General features: G+C 45.2%; 1 protein-coding gene across 1 annotated transcript in view; it reads right to left on the bottom strand.

The window, feature by feature from the left end:
- Nucleotides 1-23,035, bottom strand: part of PRKX (protein kinase X-linked) — a 244,170-nt gene that overhangs the window by 52,867 nt on the left and 168,268 nt on the right. Inside the window, exon 3 of the mRNA XM_040338163.1 lies at nt 15,592-15,855. Coding sequence (XP_040194097.1) covers nt 15,592-15,855 — 264 coding nt within the window. The remainder of the gene's footprint in view (nt 1-15,591; nt 15,856-23,035) is intronic.

The raw sequence follows: 23,035 nt of genomic DNA, 5'->3' as shown, positions 1-23,035 counted from the left end.
TGATCATTGTGATGACCAATCACAAATTTAAATAGAAATAATGGTGCACTCCGCAACCATTACATATGTTTTTTATGCTGCTTCTAGCTCCACCCCCTGCTCTGCGGGGGGGGGGGGCGCATTTTGGCATCCCCGCCCTGGGCACTGAAATACCTTGTCCCACCACTGATCATATTCCATATATAACGGCTTTTGTGTGTGTTTTTTATTTATTTATTTTTAATACTAATGATAAAGTAAACTAAATCTCGCTGCTGAATACATACAAGTTTCATAAATTTTCACAAATTAGGAATTCCAAAAGAAGAAAGCCCTCCAACAAATGTCTAATCCCAATGCATTTTCCCAGACAGTGAGGATAATTTACTAAAGGAGCAGCAACTGTTCACTTAGCAAAGTAAATGAGGCGAGTAAATACGGTGAAGCCGTGGTTATTTCTGTCGTCCAATCATCTTCAAGCTAATTATTTTTTTTCCATGTACATTATTGGATATTCAAAGTGAACACCAATACATTTCAGCTTACTTACTAAAGCGGTATTAATCCCAAAACCAAAAATGTCATATATTGCAGTTTAGATGTGGTGGCTGCATTTGTGTTATTTTTAAGGCTTTCACCTCGTTTTTCACCTGGCGATCCAGAGAGTAAAACACCTCCTGTCATAAAGTGCCTCCACTCTGGCTGAATGAGAACAGGGGGTAACTTTGGACAGCAGTGTTGTCAGTCGGGGGGGGGGGGTTTGGTTCAGGGGAGAAGTGTTCGATGGACTAGAAGATTTAAATACACTAACAAATTGAAACCAAACTCCAGCTAATACTTATATGCAGTTACAGTAAAATGTTTTTGTTTTTTCTTTTGGGATAAAGATTTTACATACAGTAAATAAAAGCGGACCATTGTAAGCACCCCTGCTAGTGTTTAATGGTTTGTCCCATTTCTGTAACTGACACATTCTGCTGGAGAATTTGTTCTCTTGAAAAATAGAATTACTGGTCAGATCACCAGACGGAAATAGAAGTAAGAAAGTCTAAAAAATAAAATGAATGTAACCATTACATGTAAAAAATGGTAAGCTGCAATATAAGAAATGTGTGCTTCTGGGCTTATTACCACTTAACCACTTGCCGACCGCCACACGCCTATTTACGTTGACAGAATGGCACGGGCAGGCAGATTGGCGTACAGGTAAGTCTATTTAAATCTGCCGCCCAGCAGGCGCGTGCCTCGCGAGTTCGGCCGCGGGTTCCGGGAACTCGATGTTCCCGGGAGTCCCGCGATTGCGGTCGGCAAGAGCAGAACAGGGGAATGCCTTTGTAAACAAGGCATTCCGCCCTATTCTTCCTAGTGACACTGTCACTGATGTCCGTTCCCTGTGATCGGAAACGGTCTTCAGTGACGTGTCACGTGTAGCCATGCCCCCTAACAGTGAGAATCACTTCAAAGGGAACACTTAACCCCTGCAGCGCAACCTAGTGGTTAACCCCTCCACTGCCAGTGTCATTTTTACAGTAAACAGTGCATTTTTATAGCACTGATCGCTGTAAAAATGACAATGGTCCCAAAATGGTGCCAAAAGTGTCAGCGATAATGTCGCAGTCACAATAAAATCGCTGATCGCCGCCATAACTAGTAACAAAAAAATTATTTATAAAAATGCCATAAAAAACAGTCCCCTATTTTGTAGAAGCTATAACTTTTGCGCAAACCAATCAATAAACGCTTATTGCAAATTTTTTTTACCAAAAATATGTAGAAGAATACTTATCGGCCTAAACTGTGGAAAATAATTATTTTTTTGTTGTAGGGCTGGGGAAATTAACTATTAATTCATCGATTAATCTTAAATTTTTTTGATCGATCAAAATTCTTTTGATTGGTACTTACCTCTCTGCCGGCTTCCGGGCCTTCAGGGAGTTCCCGTCGGAGATCCGGAGACGTCACGGGCACCGGCGAGCTTGCCGTGACCATCTGAAGGGCTCCTTTGCTGTGCCTTCATATCTGCATGCCGGCGGGACCTTACTATCTGCCACACGCAAGGGCTGTTACATTTCCCTATATAAACCTGGGATTCTACAACCATCCACTGGGAGTTGTGTTAGTTCCCTTCACGGGACATCTACATGCCGACGGACTGATGTTAACCCCTCCTCATCTGGATTCAGCAGTGGCATCGTTGTACACATTTTTATACCAGTATCATACTTAGGTACATGTTTTTATGACTGCCTTTGCTACCGTTTGGTATTACTCGCACCATTTTTACAGTTTATGTAGCTAAATCGATTTTATCTCCAGTGCAATATTTATTTTGTTACCTACTTGAAGACTATAAAAGTTTTAATGCTATTCCCATCGAGCGCTGCCTTTGTTTTTTTTTTGTATCCTGCTATCCATTTTTCCAGTGGTTGGAAGCTGCACTGGGAATCAGCCTGCAAGGAGATCAGCTAAAAGTAGTTGGATCTGTATGTGCTTTTTAATTAATCGAAATTAGTAACAGCCCTAATTTTTTGTGGATATTTATTATAGCAAAAAGTAAAAAATATTGCATTTTTTTCAAAATTCTGGGCTTTTTTTTTTGTTTATAGCCCAAAAAAATTAAATTGCAGAGGTGATCAAATACCACCAAAAGAAAGCTCTATTTGTAGAAAAAAAGGACGTCAATTTTGCTTGGGAGCCACGACGCACGGCCACGCAATTGTAGTTAAAGCGACACAGTGCCGAATAGCAAAAAGTGGCCTGGTCTTTAACCACCAAAATGGTCCGGGGCTGAAGCGGTTCAGCAGCAAGATTTAGTTTACTTTATCATTAGTATTGAAAAAAAAACACGCAAAAGCCGTAATATATTGAATATGATCACCCAATTGTCAGCATTTTCAAACTCGTGTTATTTATTGTAAAAGACCAAGGCAGACAACATATTGAAACAAAAATGAAAAATTAAAGTCAGCAGCTACAAAAACTGCAGCTGCTAACTTTTAATATTCACACACTTAACTGTCCAGGGCGCCCGTGATGTTCTCACCCGAAGCCAATCTGTCCCTCGACTGCCAGGTGGAGGCGCCGGTATCTTCAGTAAGGATAACAGAAAGTGAAGCCTTGCGGCTTCACAGCCTGGTTCCCTACTGCACATGCGCGAGTCGTGCTGCACGTTCTGACTGGTCCCTTGCTGTCTACCTGTGTGTCTCCCAGAAGACAGCGGGGGAGACGGAGGAGGGGCCCTACATGGCGTAGATCACGGCGGAATCTGCAGCGATCTATCGCCGGAAGTGGGCGCAAACACCTGTATTAGACAGGTATCTTCTCCCCCCTGAAAGGTGCCAAATGTGACACCGGAGGAGGGGAGGAACCGGAAAGGCAGAAGTTCCATTTTTGGATGGAACTCCGCTTTAAGCTCAGTAAATGTTCAAGGGCATACACCTTGCAACTACTGAAAGACGTTTCCTACTACAAAGTGGCACACAGACTCTCAAGATTACATTTCCCAGGCCTACATATCTATATGCAGAGGGCAGGACTAGGGTTGTCCCGATACCAAGCATTTGCCTGAGTACTCTCTTCCAACTGTGTTTATGATGTTTCAGTTTATGAATGGAGAGGAGCCGCTGACTTCTCTCCATTCATTTTCAGTGCAGCGGAGGCTGCGGAGAAGGGGACTGGGAATCTGTGTCCCTAGTCCCTTTCCCTGTCTCAAAGGGGAGATGTCAGAGGTCTGTTAAGACCCCTAATATCCTAAGGAACTTATTGATGTGGTGCCTCTCTCTGGAGCACAACCCTTGATAGACTAGTCCAGTGTTTTGTGGTTAGCCATTCTTGGGAGCTTTTAGTTATGTATTTTGGGTCATTATCCTGCTGAAGGACTGATGACCTGTGACTCCGGTAGAACTTTCTGACACCAGGTAGTATGTTTTAGACCATCATTTATTAAGATTTCATTGTACCCTGCAAAGAGTCAAAGCGTTCCAGATGCAGTAGCAAAGCAGCCCCCAAACCTATTCCAGCCTCCTCCAAGTATGAAAGTAGGCAAGGTGCCGATTTCTTTTAAAGCTTAACCACTTCAATACTGGGCACGTTTAACCCCTTTCTGCTGAGGCCAATTTTAAGCTTTCAGTGCTGTCACACTTTGAATGACAATTGCGCAGTCATGCAACACTTTTTGCCAAAGAAAAAAAAGATGGAAATTTCTTTGAAAAAATGAGTTTTGGTTATAAAATTTTACAAAGAATCTTTCTTCATAAATTTAGGCCAAAATGTATTTGGCTCCTTTTTTTTGGTAAACGTAACCCAAATCAGTTTATTTATTCTGCAAGAAAGTTAGTCCATAAACTATGGTATATATCTGGAGATCGATCAATCCTGATGTACTCATTTCTTGAGGCCCAAAAATGGCAGGACAGCACACATATCCCCCAAATCAACCCTTTATTTTTTACATACTGTCAACAGTGCAGTACAGCATTATTATATAACGGGAGTGACGGGGATCAGGGACACTGACTGGTGACGGCATGTCAAGAAATAAAATAAAATAAATTATATAATGTGTATATATTATACACACACACACACACATATATTTTATATATATATATATATATATATATATATATATATATATATATATATATATATATATATATATATATATATATATATATATATATATATATATATATATATATATTTTTTTTTTTTTACTGCCGATGCTATGGGCAGATTTGCGGCGGTTTTAACCCTTTCTCGGCCACTAGCAGGGGTTAAAAGCGCCCATTTTCACTTAGAGGTGTACTTACTTTTGTTGCCAGTGGTTTAGACAATAATGGCTGTGTGTTGAGTTATTTTGAGGGGACAGAAAATGTACACTGTTATACAAGCTGCACACTTGTTACTTTACATTGTAGCAAAGTGTCATTTCTTCAGTGTTGTCACATGAAAAAATATAATAAAATATTTACAAAAGCGTAAGGGGTGTACTCACTTTTGTGAGATTCTGTATGCTCCAGCATTGGCAGTTTTAAAGAGTCAGCTTCCCCAAAACAGATAATTCAGCTCAGAAGCAGATGTTGAAGGGTCTCCAGGTCTATTTTCCTCTTGATGGGTCTAGCTTACCATGTGGAATTTAAAGTGGATGTAAAGCCACTCTCATCCTTTCTAAACTACTGCCATAGTGCTGATCTATTAGGATATACATGCCTCCTGCATGTATCCTTACCTGTCAAATGTCTCTCCTCTGTCTGTTATCAGAAAGGAAAAACTGCCGATTCTGTGGGTGGGTCTGTTGTCTGGAGCTCGGTGGGTGGAGTCATGATGTCAGTAGACTCCCCGCCCACCTCTACACTCCCCTTGTCAACATGCATTTTCTCCTGTGTATTCCTTACACTAAATTCTGCTATGATCACTAACATCCAGTCAAAATCCAAAAAAGTAACCACATGACTTCAGAAAAAGAGTGGGGGTGGGAATTAAAAAATAATGCCTGTCTCAGGCTAGTGCATGAGATATGTAAATAACCTGTCATTCACAGCAAGGGGGAAGAATGGACAAACATTTTCTCCTGTTTGTCTGTTTATCTCATTGAAAAAAGAAAAGAGGATTGCTCAGAGCTGGATTAACTCTTTGTGGCAAGACTGGGCACAGATGATAGGAAATCTTATACTCTACATTGTGACAGCAAAAACAAATCGGGTTTACATCCACTTTAATAATATCAATCATTATCAAGGAGAATGTAAAACAAAGAATGATAAATGTGTGCATAAAGCAGAAAGGGTAAGACTTTTGGAGGAGGGGATGGCTGGAGTTGCAGACCAATCTTGCTGCTATAGTTCCCTTTAGGTATTAGAAACCCTTGGCATTAGTCTATAATCAAAATTTGGTCTAGGCTGGACCTTAAAATATGTGTTCTCTAGCTGCCAACAAAAGGAGATTTCAAGCAGAATGCATTAAAGCGGAGGTTCACCCTAAAACAATTATATACCATTACATCCAGCATTCCTCCGACATGTACAGTATGCTGGTATTTTTTATTTTTTTTGCTGTACATACCGTTATAGTTCTTTTTCACCCGGCTTCCGGGTTCTCACTCGCGCCGGGAGTAGGCGTTCCTATGAAGAGGCGTAGATGATTGATGTGCGCATAAGGCGCGTCACGCGTTCCGAAAATAGCCGGACTGGGACTCGGCTCTATACGGCGCCTGCGCAGTCAGCTCTACACGGCTCCTAGTCTGTGCGCAGGCGCCGTATAGAGCCGAGTCCCAGTTCGGCTATTTTCGGAACGCGTGACGCGCCTTATCCGCACGTCAATCATCTACGCCTCTTCATAGGAACGCCTATTCCCTGCGGGTGTGAGAACCCGAAAGCCGGGTGAAAAAGAACTATAAGACGGTATGTACAGCGAAAAAAAAAAATACCAGCATACCGTACATGATGGAAGTATGCTGGACATAATGGTATATAGATGTTTTTTAGGGTGAACCTCCGCTTTAAGTGTCAAATACAGGACTCAATCACAGATTCCAGGACTGGGTGGAGGGTTACATAAGCAATGTTATCCAGCTTTTGGTCATGCTCTAATTATCTATCATTTTCACAACAAACTTGTTTATATAAGCTACTTTCGCAGCATAACTAAAAGGTATACAAGCAATATTTTCTGTTTTTTTGGTCAAGGCTTCATTTTCCATTATTTCCACAATAAGCTTGTTTGTACCAGCTACTATACGTGCTTTTGCCTTGAAAAATAATAAAAGGTTATCAGACTGGAGCAGCCAACAGTCAAAAAATATCTAATGCCGTGTACACACGATCGGAATTTCCGATGGAATTTTCCGTCGGAATTTCGATGAAGCTGACTTTCCGACCGTCCAAAACGCAGTGACGTAAAACACTATGGGCTAGATTCACAGAAAAAGTACGCCGGAGTATCTGCTGATACTCCGGCGTACTTTCAAATTTGCCGCGTCGTATCTTTATTTTGAATTCACAAACAAGATACAACGGCATTTGGCTAAGATCCGACAGGCGTACGGCTTCGTACGCCTTCGGATCTTAGGATGCAATACTTCGGCGCCCGCTGGGTGGAGTTTGCGTCGTTTTCCGCGTCGGGTATGCAAATTAGCTGTTTACGGTGATCCACCAAGGTACGCGCGTTCGTCGCATTCTCTTACATCGTCGCTAGTCGGCTTTTCCCGACGCAAAGTTACGGCTGCCATTTAGGTGGTGTAAAAATAGACAGCCCATGTTAAAGTATGGCCGTCGTTCCCGCGTCGAATTTCAATTTTTTTTTTGCGGAAGTCGTCCGGGAATACGAAAGTACGCAACGCACGTCGCCGTTCAAAACATTACGTCGGGCGACGTCATTTCGCGCAAAGCACGGCGGGAAATTTCAAAACGGAGCATGCGCAGTACGTTCAGCACGGGAACGCGCCTAATTTAAATGATACACGCCCCATTTAAATTAGGCGGGCTTGCGCCGGACGGCTTTACGCTACGCCGCCGCAAGTTTACAGGCAAGTGCTTTGTGAATCAAGCACTTACGCTGAAAACTTGCGGGCGGTGTAACGTAAATGGGATACGTTACGCCGCCGGATTTCTACATGAATCTGGCCCTATGACGAGCCGAGAAAAATGAAGTTCAATGCTTCCGACCATGCGTCGACTTGATTCTGAGCATGCGTGGGTTTTTTCTCCGTCGGAGTTGCACACAGACGATATTTTTTTACTCTGATGGAAAAAAGTCAGATTGGGCCCACACATCGGAAATTCCGATTGTGTGTACGCGGCATTAGAGTAAGAAAAAAAAAAAAAAAAAAGCTTTTGTTTACTAAATTGCTTTTTGAACATAAACAAAGCGTCATCCAAAGCATTTAACCCACAGGTGTCAAACAGATCCGGCCCTCCAGGGCAATTTCATGTGACCCTCGCACCTCTCCTGCAGCTCCAGCCCTCCTCTGGTCCTATTGCAGACGCTTATGCCTCGTACACACGACCGGTTTTCACGACGAGAAAACTGCCATTTTTTTATATTGGTCGTGAAAACCGGTCGTGTGTATGCTCCCTAGCAGTTTTCTCTATGAAAAAACTGCCCGCAAAAAAATTAAACCAGCTCTCTTTTTTTCACGTCGTGTTTCACGTCAGTCTTTTTCTCGTCGTGAAAAACGGTCGTGTGTATGCTTTTCCGAGAGGAAAAAAACACGCATGCTCAAAATCAAGTATGCAGCCCAAAAGCAGCGCAAAGGGTGGTGCCATTTGAAAGGAACTTTCCCTTTATAGTCCCGTCATACGTGTTGTACGTCACCGCGCTTTGGTTAGACGTTTTTTTGTATGAACGTGTGTATGCAAGTCAGGCTGGAGAGGAATCACGTCATGAAAAACGACGGGTTTTCGAACGTCAGGAAAAACGATGGTGTGTATGCGGCATTACTTTCTGCTTTCAAGCAATGCATCCAGCGTCTTCCCAGCAGCAGCATAAAGTAAGGGGGTGCACTGTGATGTAAGGGAGAGTGGGGGACTCAACTTCTGATGGTGGGGTGGCTCTTGACATGTAATTTCAAGGGGAGTGGATGTGCTGGACATCTAATCTTACAGATACAACCGGCCCTTTTGAGGGCAATCCTAATGCGGATGTGGCCCACGATGAAATTGAGTTTGACACCCTTGTAGCCCATAAGTGAAAAATGTAATTCTGTCAGAAAAAAATGTATTTGTTCTTTCAATTTATATCGTATTCATTTTAATGTTTCTATCATCAAGCAAAGGCAAAGCAGAAAAGGCAATAATGAGATAGAAATGTACAGTATGTGTTCAGAAAAGTACAGTAAGTTCTTCTGTGTTCTGTGAAACCTAAAGTGAACTTTCTGTCATCTAATCGCCACTCTTTACTAGGCAACATCTAATAATCTGTTCTTTCAGGAAGCTGACAGATCTATAAATAAATAAACGGATGTAAAGCATCAGGCCAAAAAAAAAAGGAAGAAAAAGAAAACACACACATAACAAAGCGGTGAAATCTAACACTGTCATAGTAACTGGTTTGTTGGAGGATAGCACAAGTTCTTTTCACACCGGCAAAGTGTAAAACATTAAATAACACGGCCGAGGAATAAAAGGAACACAGAATATTCCAGAATGTTGTGTGTACAGTACACTGACACTTAGGCTGCATTCACACTTCACTGTTTTGAAGCGTGGGTAGTTTTGGCGCGATTCTGCCCGCAATTTGAAAGAGTCAATGTCTAAATGACAAATCACGGGACTCGCATTTGAGATGCCAGTCATTGGAATGACACCTAAAATCGTGGTTTGGTTCTGCTGTGATTGTCGCACGATAAATCGCTCTGCAATCGCGGCATTGTGGGAAGCATGACGCCCCAAAAAAAGGGAGGGGAGCTGCGGTGGCTCAACGCGATTGGCACTGCGCTGACAAGCCATTCACCTCTGCAGCTAGGGGTTCGGATCCCGGTCTCAGCTACATGTGAATTGAGTTTGGTGGTCTCAGCCCGGCTCCCAGTGGGTGTGCTATGCGAGGTAAGCCTGCGCTTAGTACGCCCACCCCCCTCCCACAAAAAAAACACCACACCTACACGCACTCGAAATTGGGTTAACATGCACGCACTTTGACCACGCGGTCTCTAAAAAGAGAGGCGAAGGACTAACGGGGCTGGTTGAGCAGGCTAGATCCTCTTATAGGGAGTCCCTCTGCCTCGTTGGGCTTCAAAGCGGAGCAGGTAGGGCGGGCTGTGTGGGAGGACCCCCTCACACACCTGCCATTGCCACCCGGGGCATGGAGAAAGGTGGCAGATTGCCTCTGGGGGAGGCCTGCCTACTCCCGACTCCTGCAGTCCGGCTCCTCTCTCGAGTACACGCACAAAATACACTTAATAAAAAATATATATATATAAAAAAAAAAAAGTTTGGGAGCTACTTTTTGACGACATGCTTCCATAGTGCGGATTGCCGCGCGATTTGCCGTACGACAATCGCGGCAGACTGCACCACAATTTTAAGTGTCATTCAAATCACTGGCATCTCAAATGTAAGTCCGGCGATTTGTCATTCGCACATTGTCGCTTTCAAATCGCAGCAGAATCACGGCAAATCTGCCTAATATTCAAAATACTGAAGTGCGAAAGCAGCCTTAAAGAGTCACGGTTGTGTTGCCCATTCAGTAAAAAGTGACAAGGCACCCTGTTAGCACACCCTTCCCTCAGCAAGGTATACCCTCCTTCCCCCCTCCTCAGTCAGAGCCATCACTCCATTGCTTAAATGGAGCATGGTTTTCTGGTATGGGGAAGACTTTGACCTTCCACTTGTGACAGTACTCAGGAGTGGTCAACTGGCAGACCCACACAATGTTGTGTGGACAGACATTAATATTATCCACCCTGGTAAGCTCTGTGACACCAGAGCAAATCAGGAGTGGCCTTGTATTCCAACAATGCATATATGTCATTAGAGTTGAACTGTTAAATCCTTTGCTTGGATTCTAGGAGCCAGCTAAAAAAGTTAGGGGCCGCGGCCTCAATTACCGGCTGGCACGGCCCGACGCTTTCGCGCACGTGGGGGGGGGCACGAAGACCGGATACCCCAGCTATGCTGCCCCAGGTCGCTAATTCTAGACGCAAATGCGACCTGGAGCCCGGGGTTTGTCGAGCCCTGGTATAATAGGTTAGTTCATCTTTACAAACAACCATCAATGCAGGTAAGGGGTGTTTGAAGACAAAAAAAAAAAAAACAAGCTGTGAAGCTCTGACTAAAGTTAAAAAATGTCCTTACTATAGGTGTAGGCCATTTACATACCTCCTAAAGCCTGACTGGAATAATATCAGGACATTGCTAAGGCTGCTTTGACATTGGGCAGCGGAGGTGCGATGACGGTATAGTCGCGCTATTTTTAGCGCCACTATACTGTCGTATTTACCGCGATATTCGGGCGCTAGCGGTGAGGTTTTAACCCCCGCTACCGGCCGAAAAAGGGTTAATACCGCCCGCGGGCGGTATTACCGTGGTTTCCCATTGATTTCAATGAGAAGGCGCGGTATAGGAGCGGTAAACACCCCGCTCCTATACCGCTCCAAAGATGCGGCTAGCAGGACTTTTGGAGCGGTCCTGCTACCGCACCGCTTCAGTGTGAAAGCCTTCGGGCTTTCACATTGAAGCCTGCAGGGCATGATTTTTTCATGCGGTATAGCAGCGCTATTTTTAGCGCTGTACCGCATGAAAAACGCCTCAATGTGAAAGGGGTCTTAGTGAGGCACAATGCTGTCAGTTTTCCTTTCTAAATAAGCTTACAGAAGAGAGAAGGTGGATAACCTTATCAATGTGCTGCCACATTCAAACAGCATGTAGCGATAGCTCTGCTGTCTGTCTGAGGTCCCTGGATCACAAGACTTGACAGAATTACAAATATCTCAGCAGCAAACATTTATTTCATCTGTGAATTTAGCTGTTTGTCCAGAGTTTGGCTTTAATGATCAGATCACTGGGTGAGAGGCAATGATAACCAGGTCATATGCCAGGCCATTTCATGTGGTCCTCGCACCTCTCCTGCGGCTGCGGCACCCCTCTCGTCTCCGTCCCCACCTTTTTTTAGCAGTTGGCAGCAGAGAGGAGAACAGAACTCCTCCTACAGATCCAGAGTTTCTCTGTGCAGTAAGGATGAGCTCCGGCGTGTTCGCATAGAACACATGCAGAGCCCGCCAGGAAGTGAGCCCGGTGCAGTGTCATATTCTGCTCCCTATCTCAGAATGCTCCGGAAGTCACGTGGCGGCGAACTGCGCATGCGCAATGCGTTCCAACGCCAAATGCGATGTGTTCCAGGGTATTCACGACACTACCCTTCAGTGAACCATCACAATTTGTCACGGAAGTGACGTATTATCATACACGGAGCGGGGGGAGAGAGAGCGAGACCCATTCACAGCGAGAGAGAAATAGAGATATAGAGATACTGAAATACATTCAGAGCGAGAGAGGGATCGTCTACATATATTATAGATAACGGAAGTAATGCACATAGGGGAGGTAATCCCCTCCCTGAGCCCCGGTTCTCTGTCAGTATCTCTCTATCTGTATCCCTCTCTCGCTCTGAATGTATCTACGTATCTCTATATGTCTATTTCTCTATCGCTCTGAATGGGTCTCTCTCTCTGTCCCCCCCGCTCCGTGTATGGTAATACGTCACTTCCGTGACAAATTGCGATGGGTTCACTGAAGGGTAGTGTCGTGAATCCCCTGGAACGCATCACATTTGGCTTTGGAACGCATTGCGCATTCGCAGTTCGCCGCCACGTGACTTAGGCAGCATTTTGTGATAGGGAGCAAACGGTGACACTACACCGGCGCTGCGCTAATAACAGCCAGGGAGACATTGCATGATCCCTGCAGCCGAGCATCGGGACAATGTCTCCCTGGCTGTGATTATCACAGCACCGTGCTCACTTCCTGGCGGGCTCTGCACGTGTTCTATGCGAACACGCCGGAGCTCATCCTTACTGTGCAGCCACAGCACACGTCCGTGGACTCAGAATTCAGCAGACTCCGGCAGCTGACTCCAACCCTCCTCTAGTCCTCTACCAGACCCTGCACTTCCCAGCAGCAGCACAAGGTAAGGGGGTGCACTGTGATGCAAGAGACTCGACTTCTGATGGTGGGGGTGCTATTGGTGTCTGATGTAAGGAGGGGGGGGGGGGGGGTTATATGGACATCTAGTCTTACAGATACAACCATAATGCTGCCCACAATGAAATGGAGTTTGATCACAGCACTGTTCTCCAATGTCCTAAGGAGAAAGGAAGATGGCCGTTAAAGAACTGAGCCCTGAGCTGAGCCTAACACAGCTGAAAAATCCCTTACCCAACATTTAAATGGTTAAAGGAAATGCAAGAGCAGACGTCCTGCTGTGTGCACCTGGCTGTTTTACCAAAACAAGTGAAAAGCAACTCAACAGGACCATATCACACAAAGAGCTCTTGCAAAGCACCTCAAAACACTGACCGGCACAACCTATGGCAGGTTGGGCTCACATGGACAGACACATATGCAGCCATATACATTATTACCAACTTTCTCCGGTGATCCTATCACATCAGAGCTTCAAGAATAGCAGAGGGTAAGTTCCAGCGGTCACAAGTGGTTTCATAAGTGGTCTCACTCCATCACTATTACACTTATTTGTGATTAATAGCCTTTCCTTGAAGACAAGATAACCTTTCAGCTTGTACCAAAATAAAAAGAACTACATATGACCACAAAGTAGAATGCTCTGCATGGTATATTTGAATAGACAGACTCATGTGTTCCCATGCACTTCGGATCCAAAAGAGTACGAGATCACCTAATGGGAGGTCACAACACACACAAAGCGACTGGGTTTTTAGTCACCAGGAGAGAAGGAAATACACGTTATTCCATACTACAGGTATGGATGAGCATATGAAGCTGTCCTTTCATGTGACAGCGCTGGGGCTTGGTGACTGCTCCAATGTTGTTGAGAAGGTGTTAAGAAAAATCTGACTAGAGCAATTAATGCCTTGTACACACGATCGGTTTTCCCGGTAGTAAAAAGTCCACCGGGAAAACCAAGGGGAAAGCCGAGAACCTGCTCGGTAACTTTTTCCCCCTATACACGACCGGGTTTCCCGACAGAAGAACTGCCATGAAACCCGGCTGTGTGTATGCTCCACCGCAGTCTTTACCCATAGGAAAACTACCATCTTAGAATCCCGGTGGGAAAAAAGAGAGCTGGTTCTCTTTCTTTCCCCCAGCAGTTTTCCTGTCGGGAAAACTGCGATGGAGCACACACAGCTGGGATTCCCGGCCAAAAGCTCTCATGGCAGTTTTCCCGACAGGAAAACCTGTCCTGTGTACGAGGCATAAGGGTTCTTTCACACATGCGGACCGTATGTCCGCTTTTTAATCCATCCGTTTAAAAAAAGGGACATACATTGATCACTTTGAGATTGCGGGTGTCAGCGGATGAACATCCGCTGATGCCCGATCTCATCCGGGTCTGCAATCCTCCGATTCTGCAGACGGAGGAAAACACTATTTTTCCATCCATCTGCGGATCAGATCGGGTGAACACGGACAGACGGTTCGTGTTCATCCGATCCCCCCCATAGGGGAGAGCGGAAATCTGACAGGGCGGTCCCTGCATAGTGTGCAGGGACCGCTCTGTCTTCCGCTGGCTCAGCGGAGGTTCACAGGGCAGATCATCATGGATCTGTCCCGTGTGAAAGAGCCCCTAACACTGCATGCTGTGTGCTCCTGGGAAAGAGGGATTAATGGTAATATATTCCTGTTTTTGTTATTGCTCCACTTGGCCTGCAAGGTCACCACAAAATTTGCAGAAAATAGGAGATGAAGATAGCTGGGAGTGGATCATAGTGTGATAACAGTTCCTGTAGTCCCCATTTCTTGTGATAAAGAACAGATGATTTCTGGGTAACTACAGCAGTATCTAACTAAAAAAAAAAAGTCATTCCCACATATATTTTAAAGCTGTAGCTTGGACCAATATAAATATGCACGTGCTATGCCTGGAAGATCCCTGTTGAAGCTGGAAATCACTGTAGTAGGCACTTATTCTACAGCGATTGCCACTAGTTTCCTGGTCATGTGCCAAGCAGCTGCCCTACTGCTTAGTTAACACAGGTGGTTGCTTACTCGGCACAGGTATAATTTAGAAAAACACTGAATTTTCTCAATAAATGCAAAGTATTCTCTGATTGAACCACTTGAACATTGTGATGTCACCTTCCCACCTCTCAATAACATTCAATGAGAGAATGTTTGGTATTCACTAAGAAAATTCAACGTCTTCTCTGAAGATACCAGTAAGCAACAGGGCTGCCACTCCGCATGGCACCCGAAAGCTAGCAAAGATCACTACATAGCACAGTGATTTCCAGCTTCCACAGGGATCATCAATGAATGGCATATGCATACCAGCGATGGACTGGCCACTGGGAGTTTCCCGGTGGGGCGATGGCTCAGTGGGCCGGTTGTCAGTGTCACTTCAACCCGGGGGTTGTTAGTGTCACTCCGACCCAGACAGGACCCGCAAAGCTACCAGCGGCGGGTGGTAGCCTTCCGGAGTGGTGTGCAGCTTCCCGTCCCTCTGACCATCTCCTGTATCATGTCTGCAGTCTCGGACCCTGGCCTGTAGTACGTTTTGCAGTCTCTGACCCTCTCCTGTACTATGTCTGCAGTCTCTGACCCTCACCTGTAGTACGTTTTGCAGTCTATGAGACACTCTCCTGTAGTATTTCTGCAATAAAGGATGGCTACAGGCATGAATGAATTAATGTACTGCCACTGCTGGTTATGGTACTGATGAATTAATGTTTTTGTGCGTGTTTGCAAAATTAAAGTGGGCCAGTCTGGATGAAGTCCAGGGCCAAATTTTTGTACCAGTCCAGCCCTGGTGCATACTGTACATACATTAATACAAGCTGGACCAATGTCACAATGCAAAAAAGGCATGCCTAAACTTCAGTTTTAAGGAACTTGACTCTCAGAAAAAGAAGAAAAAATGACCACCAAGGCTGAAACTGGCAGAGTGAAGAGTAAAATAATCTTAGTGAGTGCAGGATACCTGTCTGAAAGCTTCTTTGCAAATCCAAAATCTGTTAGCTTGATGTGACCTTCTCGGTCAAGCAATATATTTTCAGGCTTCAAGTCTCTGTAAACAATTTCTTTGGAGTGCAAATACTCTATTGCACAAATAATTTCCGTAGAATAAAACAGTCCAGTGCTGTTGTTAAAACGTCCCATATTACGCAAGTAGCTAAAAAGTTCTCCTCCCGGTACGTACTCCATTAGCATATATAAGAACCGATCATCATGTGAGGTCCAAAACCTGGAGGAACAGAAATGACACCATTAGAAGTCATAAGGTTTAGAAAACATTACTACATAAAAGGGAAACATTCTACTTGAAATGTACAAATCTCTTCCTTCTATTTTTCAAAATTAAGGAATCCACTGGAAGGCCTTGCCCCCCACCACCTTCATTTTGTTAAAATGAAATGGGCAGCTTCACTTCAAAATAAACAGGCTTTGGACCCTGGAGATTCAACCAATTTGGACTGATGTCACATCAGACGACACCCTGCCTTTTCCACCCTGCTCCATTTCTACTACGCCACTACCATGTCTACAAAACAATACAAATGTTTCTACTTGCTAAATGCAGTCAAATTCCGAGTTCGACGACCGTAGAATTAGTCAGTTCCCCATAGCATTTAAAACTGCCTTTCTTAGATAAACTCAATCTTCGCTATAGAACAGTGGTCTCCAAACCTTCAAACAAAAGGGCCAGTTTATTATCCTTAAGACTTTAGGATTTGAGGCCAGCAGAGGCAGCAAATGTCTCGGGCCCAGCATCAGTATGCCCAAATATGGCCTCAAGTTTGGTCTCAGTAGAAGGAGTAGTGCCCCTATCAGAAGGAGGAATAGTATCCCATCATTGGTATCAGTGGAAGAAATAGGGCCCCCGTGTTGTTGTCAGTGGAAGGAATAGTGCCTCATATCAGTTGGAGGAATAGTGCCCCAAGGGCTGGATAAAGGCTAGTAATGGGCCACATCTGGCCCTCGGGCCGCAGTTTGGAGTCCCCTGTTATAGAAGAACCAATTCCCATTAGCCAGGACAGCATGGCCTGTTTTCTCCAAATTTGGAACAGATGGTACATTTACAAACAAACACTCTGCTGCACATCATAAAAAAATGCATCCGCCTCCCTAGCCTTTAAAACCTGGTTAACCAACCCTCTCTCAAAATGTGCTTAACCTCCTGGGCGGTGTTCCCGAGTCTGACTCGGGGTGAGATTTTTGGGCAAGGATCGGTAACCCCGAGTCAGACTCGGGCTCGCCTCGCTGGATGTACAGGGAGTTTTACTTACCTTGTCCCTGGATCCAGCGATGCCACCGCGCTGTGTGAGCGAGCAGGACCTCGCTCGATTCACACAGTGCCTCCGTGTGACGCCGATCTCCGTTCCCTGCGACGTTACGACGCACGGGGACGGAGAACGGCGCCAAATTCAAAAAAGTAAACAAACACATTACATACAGTATACTGTAATCTTATAGATTACAGTACTGTATGTAAAAAAAACACCCCCCCTTGTCCCTAGTGGTCTGTCCTGTGTCCTGCATGTCATTTTATATAATAAAAACGTTTCTTTCTCCCTGCAAACTGTAGATTGTCCATAGCAACCAAAAGTGTCCCTTTATGTCAAAAATAGTTTTAGATCAGCTAAAAAACAGCGATAATAAATTATAATCACTTGCAGAATTGTGCGATAGCGATTTGTGGGGAAATTCGTCATAAAAAAAAAAAAATAATGACAGCGACAATTCTGCAACTGAGCAAATTTCTGTGATTTTGATTTGATTACATTATTGAATAATTTTTATTATAATTATATTATTATTTGTTATAATTATTTATAATTATTTATTATATTATAATTTATAATTTTGTTTTTTAAAAAATGTCATACCCGGGATGCCTATTAGAATCTTGTTTGGTCAGATTTAAGTGAGTTATTTCTAAAAATTACAGACCTACAATATAAAACGCCAAATTTCCTTGCAAATAATGGTACCGCTTTCAGCACCTTTTTTCTGACAGAATCATACCGCCAGGGAGGTTAATGAAACAGGCCAACCTAAACCCGGTAGAATACCCAGCTGACAGCAACTGAAAGGCCACATGAGGAACATTAACCAGCCCATGTTCAGGAGTATAGGCATACACTTCGGGTGTAGAGGCTTCTTCCTTCTCGAAATAACCCCCCCCCCCCCTTCTACCCTTACCTTTTCCTGTCAATACCCATGCCTTATCGTCCCTCCACCACTGGAGGTCCCTCGTTCTACCATCCTCTGATCCCTCCCAACAACCTACCATATCTTCTTTCTTCTGCCATCCGTACAGGGCACCCCCCATAACTAGCAACTCACCCTCTTACAATATCCACACTAAACTCCCCTTCCCTCATGTTCCACTTTCCCATCTAAAAAACACCCAGACCTAAACTAGCAGACATTTGTATTTATTCTTCATTATACTTCACCCCTAGATTGTTTTGTCCTGTAATGCCGCGTACAGACGGTCGTTTTTTTGTGATGAAAAAAAACGTCGTTTTAAAAAACGTAATTTTAAATGATCGTGTGTGGGCAAAACGTCGTTTTATGTCTTAAAAAAAACGACCAAAAACAATTTGAACATGCTTGAATTTTTTGTGTCGTTTTTCAAAACGTTGTTTTTTGTTTCACAGAAATTAACCGTGTGTAGCAAAAACGACGTTTAAAACAACGTTTTTAAACCCGCGCATGCCCAGAAGCTAGTTATGAAGCGAGCTTCAATGGAAAAAAGTGGTGAAACGTAACCTCGCTTTGCTAGAGCATTGTGAAAAAACGATGGTGTGTAGGCAACTTCGTCTTTGAAAATGATGTTTCAAAAACGTCGTTTTATTTAATGATTTAAAACGTCGTTTGTTTTTCATCACAAAAAACGACCGTTTGTACGCGGCATAAGACCTTGTGGGAGGGAAGCACTGGGAGACAAAGTACCCATAGCCTACCTTTCACCACGGCACAGACACATGTCACCGATCTGAAACCTCAACACAATCACAAAAAGTCTTATTCAGATTTCCCTAGGAACCTCTGGGACATTAAAAGTGACCCATGCCCATGCATTAGGGTAAAAAAAATTCCACTGGGAATGTTCAACATAGGAAGACTAAAGTCTTGGTATTTGGGGAACCTAAATAATCCAGTTTATTAAAAATAAAATAGAGCACACTGATATTATTATTATACAGGATTTATATAGCGCCAACAGTTTACGCAATGCTTTACAATATAAAAGGGGAGACAATACAGTTACAATACAATAAAATACAAGAGGATTAAGAGGGCCCTGCTCAGAAAAGCCACAGATGATACTACCGGGTATATGAAGAAACCCTACCCATCTAGCATTCAAACTGATGGGAAAAAATGCCCAAGTAATAAAATAGAACAAACAAACGAACCCACTGGTAAAAATGGAGGTGTACCTTCAAACAGAAGATTTATGGCAGTCTCAATAAGTGGCCAAAGAGATACTTCCCCTCAAAGGAAGTGAATAAGGCTTTTTGACAATGTATCTTCTACATCCCAAGCACAAAGCCAAAGTGCTATATGCATATGGGCAGACATAACTGCCATGCAAGAGATAAATTAAGAGGTCATCACGCTTGAAGCACTGTGCCTCAGGGGTACCTTTTAAAGAAAATTATGCATTGTGACATGGTTCTATAAATTAAGATTTATGTCTACGGAGGACGGAGAGTTGCTCTAAGACCTGAGACCTAAATAAGGAGTCCTAGGGCCAAATTCTCAAAACCATGTCTAAATTTAGGATTATCTAACTTATGTCATTTAAGTTACGGCGCCCTAAGTTGGTGTCGTAACTACCGTATTCTCAGTGCATTTGCGCACAAAACTGCGCCATCCTTAACTTAAGTTTCAATGCCTAAGGCGTGGTTATGGCAAGTGGGAATGAAGTGGGCGTGCTTCATTGTAATGAGCCGTGACCCCATGCAAATGAAGTGCCGGCCGTACTGCGCATGCGCGCACGAATCTGGACCTCAATGCGCATGTGCAGAACTTTGGTCAGCGCAATCAGTGAGATAGGTAAAAGGCCAAGCGTACTTAGTTTGAAGATCGCCCTGTGTCTAAATAGCCCCAGTCAAACACACTTCAATTGCAAAAGTATTTCCCTGTGTTCCCTTCCTAAAGCAAGTTGCTTCTGCTTTGAACGTTTGTCAGTGTTTGTTGGTAAGATTGTTTTGTGAGAAAAGTGTTTGTGGAGTTGGAGGGTATAGTTGGTGTTTGTTTTTGATAATTTGTTTTTTGTTTTGATTGTTTGCCTGTTTGTTTTTCCTAATAGTATTTTTTTGGTTTTGTTTATATTTTTTGTTTTCCTTTTTTGCCTGTTTGTTTTCGAATTAATAGTAGCTGTCTGTCTATTTTTTATTTTGGCTTGTTTGTATTTTCTTTGGTGTGTGTGTGTATTGTTGTTTGTTTGTTGGCTGAGTTCCCTGTTGCTGGGTGTTGTCTGTCATGGCTCCCAAGCGCAGGAAGCTAAATTTTTCACCGGCAGAGAAGCATATACTTGCTCAGGGCGTCATTAAATTTGGGCGATTTCTCCATGGCCCTGAGAGCCACACCACCACCCCGGCCAGGAGGAAGGAGATCCTTCAAAAGATCACCGATCGGATCAATGCGGCGGGGGGGGGAGACCAGGACCATCGCTGGAGTTCAAAAAAAAATAAATGACTTGAGGAGCGTGTCCCGGAACAAGCTGGCAACGCTGCATGCCCATACCAGGGGCACTGGAGGAGGGGGACCCTGCCCAGTCAGGATGAGTGAGGAGGAATGGGCAGTGGCCCAGTGTTTCCACCCACAGCAGGTGGTGGGCCTGCCTGGCTTTGACAATGATCCTCTTATGAGGACAGGTAATTTTTTCGAATTTCTATCTGGTGATTAGCATGTGTGGGTGGGGGAAGGGAAGATGTGCCAAGTGTATGGATCCAACAACCTGTGATTGTTTTGTGTCCTCCCCAGATGGCCAGGAGGTGCCAGCCCCATCAGCCCAGGAGGTGCCAGCCCCATCAGCCCAGGAGGTGCCAGCCCCATCAGGTCAGGAGGTTGCAGCCCCATCAGCCCAGGAGGTGCCAGCCCCATCAGCCCAGGAGGTGGCAGCCCCATCAGGTCAGGAGGTTGCTGGCCCATCAGGTCAGGAGGTTGCTGGCCCATCAGGTCAGGAGGTTGCAGGCCCATCAGGGCAGGCTGCTGCACCACCCCCAAGACAGGCTCATGCAGAGTCCCAAGAAGGGCAGGATTCGCCATGGGAGGGGAGTGCCCACAACTCCCCTAATTTGGATGTTGAGTGGGAGGAGGATGAGGGGGAGGAAGATGACAATATTCTGATTGGGCAGGAAATAATGATGGGCCAAGATATGACTTTTGAATCATCCCCTGAGGGAACCCCACAGGCGCCCAGAAGTCAGGCCACCATCATGGGTCGCCCCTTCCAACCCTCCTCCAACATGCAGCAGCACCCATGGCTCACTCCAACTCCTCCTCCAAGGCCACAAGCCTCAGGGGCAAGTAGGATGCCGACCCCTGAAAACAGGGGGGGGTTGGTGCGTCTGCCGGTCAGTCTGTTGAGGGACAATGTCCGGCAGACCCGCAGTCTGTCTGCAATTCAAAAAACTATCAGCAAGGTGGAGCGCAGCCTGGGTGCAATGAGGGAGTCACTGGGTGACGTGGCCACCAACTCCGTGGGGGTCATCACCTGTTTGTGGGACCTGAGGAACGCCACAACAGGTGTGGCCCAGGAGGTGACTGCCCTCACCCAGGCTGTGCAGGCCAATACCCGGGCTGTGCAGGCCAATACGGCTGCCATAACTTCCTGTCTGACAAGGATAGCCGTTGCCTTGGAGGGAAGGCCAGCAGGAGGACAGACACCAGGGGAGGCTGCTTCCTCCCCTGTACAGTCCCCCCGCCCTCAAAATACTCCCTCCCCTGCACAGTCCCCCCCCCTGAAAATACTCCCTCCCCTGCACAGTCCCCCCCCTGAAAATACTCCCTCCCCTGCACAGACCCCCCCCGTGAAGATCCCCCAGTTGGCCGTGGCCGTCCCCGTGGCCGTCCCCGTGCCCGTCCCCGTGCCCGTGGGCAGCCCAGAAGGAGCACTCGGCAACATCCTTAAGTTGCAGGGGTACTTTTTTTTTTTTTTTTTACACTGTACTTATGATTTGGTATATGTGTGTGAATGATGTGTGAATGTGGGGGGATGGCATTCCTGAAAACATAAGGGTGTCACCCTCAGTTTTGGTGGAGTAGGGATCCCCAGGACCAGGGAGAAGTCATCCTAGGTTCCTGAATGGTGTATGAATGCACAGTGACATAATTGGAGCCGTGGCGGGGCGTTACTGCTCCCAAGTACCAAAGGGGGGGGGGGGGGGACTTGGATCTAATCCAATTCTATGTGCATGTGATGTGTCTGTGCTAGGGACCACAGTGACGTGCATTCATGCATTCTCATTGTGAGATAATTAATGTGCGTTTTGTAAATCAAAATAAACATTCTGTTTGGCATATAAGTAATGTGCATTTATTTAGCAAAAGAAAGATTTAAAGGTCACATAATCTCTGTGATTTGGTCTTGGCAAATCAAAAACAAAAATTGTATTAGGATGCATTTACTGGGCAAAGATGCCTTCAGACAGTTGTCTCCTGATAGCCTGGCCCTCAGCAGACCGGGTAGAGGGGTTTGGGGGGGGGGGGGTTGCCTGGGTGGGGGGTTAGGTCAGGAGATATCTCCACATGCATGCCCCTTCTTAATGCAAAATTGTGCAGTATGCAACATGCACCAATAATTTTGCACACAAAGTCTGGGGAATACAATAGTGTACCCCCAGTCTTGTCCAGGCATCTGAATCGTGACTTTAGCATGCCAAAAGTCCGCTCAACTATAGCCCGGGTCTGGACGTGCACCTCATTGTATTTTCGTTCTCCGGGTGTTTGGGGGTTCCGAAAGGGGGTCATCAGGTGGGGTCCCAATGCATATCCTGAGTCACCTGTAAGGGAAAAGACAGGAGAATATTAGTCATGCATGTGCCCCTTGTGATGTCTCCATCATGGGGGGGGCATACCTGACACCAATGTCACTCACCAATCAGCCAGCTGTCTCCATACACGTTCATCTCCAAGTCTCTGTAGATCTTGGTCTGCCTTAGTATGAAACTATCATGGCACGAGCCGGGAAACTTGGCACAAACGTGCCAGATGAGGCCATGTGCATCGACAATCATCTGGACATTGATTGAATGCCAGCCTTTCCTGTTTCTGAACAGGTGTTCAGTATCATGGGGGGGCTGGAGTGCCACATGGGTGCAGTCAATCGCCCCGATGATCTTAGGAAAGCCAGCAATATTATAAAAGTCTGTCATTGCTTGCACACGCTGGTCCTCCTGGGTGGG

The sequence above is a fragment of the Rana temporaria genome, chromosome 2 (genome assembly GCF_905171775.1).
Source record: "Rana temporaria chromosome 2, aRanTem1.1, whole genome shotgun sequence".
NCBI lineage: Eukaryota > Metazoa > Chordata > Amphibia > Anura > Ranidae > Rana > Rana temporaria.
This window is presented reverse-complemented; position numbering and strand designations above follow the sequence as displayed.